This window comes from Neltuma alba, unplaced genomic scaffold, assembly GCF_004799145.2.
Source record: "Neltuma alba isolate B1F8T4 unplaced genomic scaffold, ASM479914v2 tig00011345_pilon, whole genome shotgun sequence".
In the NCBI taxonomy this organism is placed as follows: domain Eukaryota; kingdom Viridiplantae; phylum Streptophyta; class Magnoliopsida; order Fabales; family Fabaceae; genus Neltuma; species Neltuma alba.
In genome coordinates, this window is record NW_021636046.1 from 247,342 (window position 1) to 257,928 (window position 10,587).

Here is a 10,587-nt window from a genome sequence, read left to right on the forward strand (position 1 = left end):
TTGTTGATAAGTATGCCATTGAAAAAGGAGTTAATATGAGGGTAGTGAGAAGTGAGAAAAGGTTGTTCAAAGCTCAATGTCAAGTGGGCTGCCCATTCTGTCTATATGCCTCTAGGGATGGGCCAAATGTGGGGTTCAAGATAAAGATATTATGCACTGAGCATACATGCGCTAGGGTTTATAAAAACCCTAGAGCTAGTGTAAGGTGGCTGGCAGAGTACTTTAAGGAGAAGGTGTAGGAGCGTCCGCAATTCAGTATTAATGACATGAAGAGAGAAGTTGAGCGTGAGTTGAAGGTGCATGTTAGCATATATAAATGTAAGAGGGCTAAGAGGATGATAATGCAAGAGATGGATGGCAGTTTTAAGGATGAATTTGCAAAGTTGGAAGCATACTGTCACAAATTGAGCATATCAAATCCGGGCTCAGATGTTGAAGTTGAGGTTAGCAATGAAGCTTTGGAGCAAGGTAGGAGAGTGTTTAGAAGGATGTATGTGTGTTTCAATGCATCTAAGTTATGCACTATAAATTTCTTGTTAGCTTCACTTGTTTAATTTAATTTTGTTAAGTAGTGTTCTTTCTTTTATTTCTATTTACCACATTTGTAATATATAAAGGTATGTCTATCCAAGTTGGGTAGAAACAAGGCTGTAGACCCTTTATAGGCTTGGATGGGACATTTTTGAAAGGGAAAGCCAGAGGCATTTTGCTAACAACTATGGGGATAGATGCATATGATTCCCTTTATCCCTTAGCTTTTGGTTTAACTCAAAAGGAGAATGGACACAGTTAGACCTGGTTTATTGGATGGCTGCAAGCTTCACTAGAACTTGAAAATGGTGGTCATATCATAATCATGTCTGACATGCAGAAGGTATACATGAAATGTTGTATTTACATGTTAGTAACTATTTTATTATGACATATATGCATCTGACATGCTTATGAATGCCATTTGATAGGGCTTACTGTCAGCAGCGAGTGAAGTGCTCCCTGAAGCCGAGCATAGGCTATGTGCTCGACACATATATGCCAACTGGAGTAAACAATGGAGAGGCAAGGAGTTGAAGAAGATGTTCTTCTCATGTGCTTGGAGCACATTTGAAGAACAATTCAATGATAACATGAAGGAACTTGGAAGGCTCAGAAAGCAAGCAGCCCAAGCAGCAGTTACATACAATCCTACAGCTTGGGTAAGAGCATTTTTCACTGCTAGGTGCCAAACTTGGATGGTAGATAACAATGTTAGTGAGAGCCTAAATGCTTGGATACATGAGTATAGGTTCCTTCCAGTAATTAGGATGTTTGATGGAATTAGACTGAAGATGATGGAGAAATGGGCTGATAGTACACGTATTGTTAGTACTTGGAAGGGAGACTATAGCTCAAAGTGCTTAGAGTTATTTGAGGCCAATAGGTTCATAGCTGCAACTTGTAGAGTTAGTTTTAATGGTGACGAAGGTTATGAGGTCAGTGAGGGTCAGGATAGACATACTGTTTATTTGAATAGGAGGATGTGCACATGTAGACCATGGGATTTAACTGGAATCCCATGTCAACATGCCATATGTGCTCTGTCCCATGCCAAGATCGATCCCATGACACAAATCTCACGCTATTATCATAAGGACATGTTCTTAGCTAGCTACATGACTAAATTGCAACCTGTGAGGGGAAGGCAATTATGGGACACAAATAGATATCTTCCTATGCAACCTCTACCTTTCGTGACCTTACCTGGGAGGCTGACGAAAAAAAGAGTGAGGACTGAAGAACCACAAAGAAGGAAGAAAATGAGCTCTGCTCAAAATGCACAAGTCACCATAAATGAATTATCAGCTCCTTTACGTGAGAAATTAAGCAAGAAAGGTTCCATTAATCGATGTAGTCTTTGCAGACAACAAGGACACAACAAATCCACTTGCAAAGAGGTAGTTTCTGTTTAATATGATGGTTATGTTATTTAAATTTATAGCTCATGCTAATGCCTTTTATTTTATATGGTGCAGGTACCTCCTTCATGTCATTGTTAGCCAAAAAGAACAAAGAGGACACATGATGCATATTTAGGGCAATCATCTCAGCAACCAGACTTGACTCAACAATCACAGCATCCTCAGGTGACACAACCTTCACAAACACCACAAACTCAACCATCACAGCTCCAGGAACACCAATCTCCACCTTCCCATCAAACTCGCAAGCCTTCTGGACCAACAAAACGGCCACCAAGAAGGACATGTGTCTACAAGCCTAGAACTCCATGTGGCATGGGAATAATAATTGATAAACACACAAGTAGGACTATATACAATGTTGGTTCACTATCACCTTTCTTATTTAACAACTTCGTCCCCAAAATAACTATTTTTTGTTGTTGGTTTTGTTGCAGCCTGGTATGCCTTCTCAAGTGGTCATTGACGAAGGAAGTCCACTGCCTATGGCTTATAATGCAGACTCGCAAGCTAAGTTCCCCATTCCAAATGAGAAGCAAATGAGAGTGACAAGGGCAACAACAAATAGAGCACAAGACAGTGAGAGGAGGATTAAATTGAATGAGCAAGGCACTGCAATTGTACAACCACCAACACTCCCATTCAAACCACCTGGGTTGCAATGGAGGGGCAAGGCAGCAATTACAACAACCCAACTCCAAGTGCAAACAAGGAAAAACACCAAGGCTACCTCAAGCAAACATAGTATATAGGTTGTTAAGTTGTTTGGTGTGGAATATTGTCTTTTGTCAATGGCCATTATGTAGCGTTTTGTCTTACGTTGGCGTAGACCATTATATGTGGCTGTCTATTTTGTGAAACCTAAATTGGCCATCTTTTGGGAGCATTTGTAATTAATAGGCATGAGATTCAAACCATTTAGTGATGAAATACTGAATGGTTCATAGATGCTTTCTTCCACATTTATGAGGTTTGCCTTTCCCACGTTTCCCCTCTTCCTTGCCAAATCTCCCTTTTTATGCATTATTTATCTACCATGATATATATGATGGCTGTTCAATTGCATTGCCATTTAGCTTTTGTGACATGTCATTCACATTTTACCCATTCAGCTTTTCCAAAATATTGCAACTATTAAATTCAAGAAAATTGATTAATAACTTCGACTTCATTAAATTACATAAATCAAATTATTCTCACCTAATAATATCAATTACACGACATCATATAAACCAAACTATTCAACCTACTACTTTATTCACTCTTTATTACTCTCTTACATTACAGAACCAACAACAACCACACCCATGTAATTAATAGGCATGCCATTGCCATTTTGAACTTCCTCTCCACCTTTCTAAGTTGACTGGCCTTTATCTGATGCCTACTCTGCAACTCTCTCATTTGTATTTGTACTGAAGCCAACTCGTCCAATAGCCTCTACCTATCATTTCCTCGTCGCAACATGCTATTCTCATCGTACAGTTTATCAATATTATCTAGCAGTTCTTTAATCACAGTATTAGCCCTCTCACCAAAATCACCATCATGCCAAGAGAAGTACCGACACCCACCATCCTGTCAATGGAGACCTCAACCATTACTACTCAAATCCAAACTCAAAATCAACTTCTATTGATTTACTGCTTACCTGGTCATAGTAAGGACAGCCATAAAACCTCCTCCTTGGGTTGCCTTCTGTCCATGCCGTCCATCGAGGTGCCACTATCCTATGGTGGCAATACTTCCTTGGCCCATTATAATCATCCTCATGATTGGGTTGTCTTAGCAAACACACCCTCCTTCTGGATCTTCCTGTTGTTGACGACAACGATGACGCTATTTGCAACAAGGACTTGCTTCGTTTTACTGTAGCAAAGCAACTCCAGATGGGTTTTGACTAGAAGTGAGAAGAGGAGATTTGTGGGACAGAAGACCAAATAGAAGACTATAAGACGAAGTGAGAGCAGATCGCGTCTTTGATGGAGTAGAAGAGGTGACTTGCGTCTTTAATGGAAGTAGAGGAAGCTGGTCGCTTCTTTAATGGAGGATAAACCTCCTTTGCTTTTTCAAACGGTCACGTAGAGCATTTCTGGGACCCACCAAAACTTAACTAACAGACGTTTGCCTACTGTAACGAAAGTGGTCATTTTGCTCCTAATTGCCAACTTCATGCACATTCATGCCCCCTACTAAACATTATGGTGCCTGGTGCTCTTTTAGGAAAACTTTATTGTTAAATTTGCTCCTTAACCCTAGAATATATCCAGCCAAAGATATAGAGATCAAGTTCGGAATATGGCTCTCCTCCTTTGTAAATAAAATAAGGAGGTGTCATATATCCCACAACTCCAATGAATTCCTGGCCAAAAGGAAAACATGGAAGAAGGGCCCTTGACAAGTGCCATCTACTGTGCACCGAGTGATGGCATACCACGTCGTAATTTTATATCCATATAAATCTCCTTCTATCCTTAGCCCAACAATACATTTGTCAAATGTAAATAATATTACATCATAAATACGTCCTCAAGTATATTATTAAAAATAAGATAGTAATAAAATTTCTATTCTATTTAACAGCAACTTACGATAATTCCATAGATATCAATATACTTAAATATTGATCATAATCAATAGTAATAAATCTTAACAAAATCAAGTAACATATCAAAACATTTATTTGAAAAATCATAATATTATATTTCAATAATATAAAAATTAGTAAATCTACAATATAATCATACACAATTCGCATGTACATGAAAGAATTTTCAGAGTTACCTGCTATCCTTTAGCTTACAAATAATCACACAAGGATTACTCCAAAATTCTCAGGAGTCTACAAAAATTGCACATAAATATTTATTAATATAAAACTCAAAACTATTCTTAAAATTCCTCTGAAATTCTAAGCTTACCCTCTAAACTAAAATTACATAAATATATTAAATCTCCCAAATCTAGCCATTTATAATAGATATAATATTGTTTTGAAAATATAATTTACATATAAGACTATCTGAATTTAACAATTTAAGTAAATATATTTTTATTACCCAAAATCTAAATATTTTATATTAAAATTCTTAATTATTCATCATAGTCTCCTTTAAAATTTTCCTCAAACTAAACAACTTCTTTGAATTATAAACAAACCTAAACTTTATTTAACTTCATAAAATTCTCAATTTATAGTTCTTTAAGCTTTCAAAAATTATTTTAGCAATATATCTTTGACCTATTTAATATTTAAACCAATTAAAACCTCAATAATATATTAAATAACTCAAATCAATTATTTAACTTAAATTTAATCAGTAAAAATTTTTGATATCTTCGAATAACAAATTTTTCAACTGAAATCTTAATTTAAGATTCTCAAAACAATCATATATTGTCAAAACTCCACGTTTACTCCATACCCAAATGGTAAATTTTTCTCTAAACATTATAATGATACTAATAATATAAAGCTATAAATATATAAAAAATATTCATAAAGGAAATTTGACAAAAAGAAGTAGTTTTGTGTACCTAAATGATTCACAAAACTTGTCATGTACTCTGCAACTCAACTCACTCACTTTCTTTTCCTTTCTGCCTCTTGCTCTCTCTTTCTCTACTTCTCACACGAAATGAAAGGAAGACAAAGGTTGTAGGTATTTAATACCACAACATTTGATTCTCTTCCTTAATATTCTTGCCTATACCTCATCCTATTCTCTCCTACAGTCGTCCCTCCCCTTTTTTTTATTTGTTCATTAATTGCGCCCTCCTTTTTCCACTGTCCATGGAAAAAGGTGGGGTGGGTTTTTTTTTAAAAACTAATAATAAAATATTATTTTAATTAATTTAAAATTTTTTTGAAATACAATTTTTTTAAAATATAGTATGTTACACCCTTTCTTCTTGTAATGACAAGAAGAGGTTGTATGACCCTTACAACTGTAATATGAACATAATACAAAAGGATTAGAAGAATGAATAGCATTTCTAAAGAATGTTAGATACGATTGACCACCACTTTTCTTCTTTCCCTTTTTCTTATCTTGAGTAGGATCATATCCTATTCTGGATTTATCCATCATACAACGTTGAGCTCCCACAATCACTTTGAGCATTTCACTACCCTTTGTGAATTTCTCCAAAGTTTTAGTGAGCTCCTCAATTTTCTTTCTATTCTGCTCACTTTTTGTGCAGATTGGAGGTGTGGTGTCTTTCTGCTTCGCTTATTGTTCCTCCAGAATTTTTGTCTTCTTTTTAAGCTTACCAACTCCTTAGTAATTCTTACTAGCTCAGAATGTAATGCATTATACTCAGATTATAATTCATCATAAGAGGATTCAGGAATAATTACCTCATCTGTCTTTGAATCTCTGTCTTCTTGTGCTACGAGACAAATGTTAGCCGTTTCTTCATCATCGCTATCCTCTTCTTTCGCAGAGCTATCTCCCCAGATTGACGTTACAAATGCCTTCTTCTTTTTGAACTTTGCTTTCTTTTTGTCTTTGTCCTTCATCTTGGATAGTTGAGGACACTCTGCTTTAATGTGTCCCGGCTTCTTACCTTCAAAGTGGATTATCGATTCTTTGGACTCGTTTTGAGATATAGAGGCTTTATGTTTTGATTGGAATCTTTTTTCAGCTTTGTTCCCATAGAACTTTTTCAATCTTCTAACTATGAGATCCATTTCATCATTCTCCAGATCCTCTTCATCGTCATCTTCACTCTCCTGAGTCTTGAGAGCGATGCCCTTATGAGTCTTCTTATTCATCTCCTTCTTGTCCTTCTGCTTGCTCTCATACTCTGCCAACCTTCTGAATAGTGCAGCAACAGAGCCAATTGATTCTCATGTTATCTCTTCAATGGCTGTTACCTTTGGCTCTGATTCCTTCATGAGACCGCTTAGTATTTTTCTCACTTGGTCTTCTTGACTATACTTCTTACCGAGTGCAGTGAGGTGATTGATGAGATGTGAGAATCTTACTTCTATATCTCGAATGCTCTCTCTATCCTTCATTCTAAATAATTCAAATTCTATGGTAAGAGTATTGATTCTGCCCTGTTTTACACCGGTTGTCCCTCATGCACAATCTCTAGTGCCTCCCATATTTCTTTCACAGTCTCTAAGCTTGAAACTCAAAAGTATTCTTTTTGGCTTAATGCACAGGTCAAAATATTGATTGCTTTATTGTTCAATAGCACGAGCCTTTTATCTTCTTTGTCAAACTCTCTAGGACTTTTGGGAACTTGTTGATTGTCAACGGTTTTCTTTAGAACATAGTTCCCATGCTCGATCACGTCCCACAAATCATATTCAGTTGCTTTGATGAAAATCTTCATCCTCATCTTTCAGAATGTATAGTTTTCTCTATTGAAGTCTGGTGGTTTTGAGGTTGAGCATCCTTTAGATAGCACACTATCTCCAAAACATGGTTAAGTCTTAAGTGAAAAGACCTGCTCTGATACCAAATATTAGTGGCAGCTTTACCCAAGAGTGGGTGAATTGGGTAAAGTATAAAAATTTAACTTAATAAAACAATTAAGCAAATAAAACAAAGAAGACGAGTTAGGAGAGTTTCATTGAAGAATGGAGACACGAAGTTTATACTGGTTTGGTCTTAACCACTTGACCCACATCCAATTCTCAGAACTCCTCTAAGATTTTCACTAAATCTTTAAGATTAAACGGGCTGTTGGTGCCTCAGTACAGTAATTGAATCACTCAATCACTCCCTCTTACTACCTGTAAGGTTACAATCTCCCCAGGAGTCCACACTCTTAGTTACTCTCAGAAAATGAGTAATGAAAGGTGTATTAAGCTCTCCCACAGAGTATATGAGTGATAAACACTGAAGTTTGGTAAAACAAAGTATTGAATGTAACAGTAAATTTTTAACAGACAGTAGCTCACATATTTAATACATCATGCAATGCTTTTCACACTTTTATAGTTGGAGTATTTTGATTATCTATTAAAATGAAGAGCTTCTAGCCATTGGAAGATTGTTTGCGTGTGTTTGGCAGTTACAATGGTTGTTCACCATTAATGCTTCTAACACAATGGGTTAAAGGCTATAAAATAATTGTTGCGCTTCGTAATTTGCAAAAGTTTCTTGGCACAAGTTTCCTTCTTTCATAAAAATAGGAATGAGTAATACAGAAGGTGATCAACTTGACATTGATGCAACAAGTGAAAAACATAGAATCAATCACCAGTTGCTTAGAAAGTAAACTGAACTTACTTGATTGATGTCTTGATCGATAAAGCTTTGATCAATAAATTTATCGATTAATTATACGAAGAAAAGATATAGTAGATATATGCACTTACTAAATAGATTATGGATCATATGATGATCGAACAAATGATTCATAAACAATGAAATAGGAACATAGTGATTTGCAAGTGAAGTATGCAAGGTTAATCTCTTTCAAGTTTTATTTGCCTTCGTATCTTTTTAGAAAGAGAGTTATGTGATAGAGGAAGGTTGAGAAAAGCTTAAACATAAAAAGAACATAGGTCTTAAAGATCATCGTGAAGAACTGTTGAGAAATGAACTGATATAATGATCGAACAGATTATCAAAAAATGTTTAAGATTATCATCTGTGAGACCTCTTTTTGCAAAACTACTAACATAATTAAAAAATGCTTCAAGTAAGACCTCTTTTTCGAAGACTACCATGGATTTCATACCTCATCAATCATCTCACTGCACTTAGAAAGAAGTATAGTCAAGAAGATCAAGTGAGGAAAATCTTAAGTAGTCTCACAAAAGAATGGGAGCCAAAAATAATAGCCATTGAGGAAACAAAGAGAGAATCAATTGGCTCTATCGTAGCTCTGTTTAAGAGTCTAGCGGAGTATGAGAGCAAGCAGAAATACATAAAGAAAATGAACGAGAAGAATCACAAAGGCATTATTCTCAAAACTCAAGAAAGTGAAGATGACAACGAAGAGGACCTGGAAGATGATGAAATAGGTCTTATAGTCAGAAGGTTCAAGAAATTCTACAAAAACAAAGCCGAAAGAAGGTTTCAATCAAAACACAAAACCTCTACATCTCAAAATGAGTCAAAGGATCCAATCATCTGCTTTGAATGCAAAAAGCAGGGGCACATCAAAGCAGCGTGTCCTCAACTGTCCAAGATGAAGGACAAAGAAAAGAAGAAAGAAAAGTTCAGAAAGAAGAAAGCCTTTGTCATGTCAATCTGGGAAGATAGTTCGTTGGAGGAAGAAGAGAGCGACGATGAAGAAACGGCCAACATCTGTCTCGTGGCTCAGGAAGATGAAAATTCAGAGACAGATGAGGTAATCACTTCTGAACCCTCCTATGATGAATTACAATCTAAATACAATACATTACATTCAGAATTAGTAAGAATTGCAAAAGAGTTGGTAAGCTCTAAGAAAAAAGTAAAGCTTTTAGCGAAGCGAAGCAAAAAGACAGCGCAACTCTATCTCTAGTATGTACGGAATGTGAGTAAAACAAGAGGAAAGCCAAGGACCTCACAAGAACCTTGGAAAAATTCACTAAGGGCAGTGAAATACTCAAAGTGATTCTGGGAGCCCAATGGTATTCATTGGATAAAACTAGAATAGGATATGATCCTACTCAAGATAAGAGGAAAGGGAAGAAGAAAAGTGGTGGTCGGTCATATCTTACTTTTTTTAGAAATGCTATTCATTCGTCTAATCCTTTTACATTATGTTCCTATTGCAACTGTAAAGGTCACACAACTTCTTCTTGTCATCACAAGAAGAAAGGAACCTACAGGACATTAAAATGGGTGCCCAAAGGTACTTACGTGCCTAGGAGAATCCATATTAACCAAAAAGGACCCAAGAAGGTATAGGTACCTAAAACATAATTATGCTGTTGCAAGTATGTCTCAAAGCATCTAGAACAAACAAATGGTACATCGACAGTGGATACTCTAGACATATAATGGGTGATACTAAGAAGTTCACATCACTCAAACCAAGAGAAGGAGGCAAAGTGAGATTCGGTGGCAATCAATCTGGAAGAATTACTGGAATTGGAGAAATAGGAAGTGACAAAGGGATGAAGGTTGAAGATATGTACTACGTAGAAGGCTTGTGTCACAATCTGCTTAGTTTCAGTCAGAGTACTAATAAAAACAACTAGGTGATCTTCAATTCAGAGGAATGCCTAGTGATAAGCAAAGATGACTTACCACTGAAGAAAGGAATTGAACATAAAGCTAAGAGCTCCAAGAGATGGTAATTGTTATACTATTCAAATTGATTTAAAACTTTTTGAAAACTGTTTTATTAGCAAAAAAGAGGAAAGTTGGCTTTGGCATAAATGACTTGCACATGTTAACATGAATCAATTTTCAAATTAACAAAAAGGGACTTGGTTGTTGGTTTACCTAAAATTCAATATCAACATGATATTATTTGCGATGCTTGTCAGAAAAGTAAATAAACAAAGTCCTCGTTTAAATCAATGAAGATAGTCTCAACTGAAAGGCCTCTCTAAATCTTTATATGGATTTGGTTGGTCCGTCAAGAGTCAAAAGTTTCGGTGGAAACCTGTATACTCTTGTGATAGTTGATGACTATTTGAGATTCACTTGGACTCTGTTTCTTTCCTCTAAAG

At 36.0% G+C, this 10,587-nt stretch overlaps 1 protein-coding gene across 1 annotated transcript; it reads left to right on the plus strand.

Moving 5' to 3' along the window:
• Positions 1-350: 350 nt before the first annotated feature.
• LOC114712337 (uncharacterized) lies at positions 351-1,946 on the plus strand. The gene is made up of 3 exons (XM_028896855.1): positions 351-468; positions 819-874; positions 963-1,946. Exons 1-3 carry the CDS (start codon positions 351-353, stop codon positions 1,944-1,946), a joined length of 1,158 nt encoding a protein of 385 aa, XP_028752688.1.
• The last annotated feature ends 8,641 nt before the right edge of the window (positions 1,947-10,587 follow it).

What these genes read in the sequence shown, in the direction of transcription:
- LOC114712337 (XM_028896855.1), top strand. Translation starts at nt 351, where the DNA reads ATGGATGGCAGTTTTAAGGATGAATTTGCAAAGTTGGAAGCATACTGT. An exon ending in CAATGAAGCTTTGGAGCAAG is followed by an intron (nt 469 to 818) that starts GTAGGAGAGTGT and finishes GATGGCTGCAAG; the next exon opens with CTTCACTAGAACTTGAAAAT. An exon ending in TCATGTCTGACATGCAGAAG is followed by an intron (nt 875 to 962) that starts GTATACATGAAA and finishes GCCATTTGATAG; the next exon opens with GGCTTACTGTCAGCAGCGAG.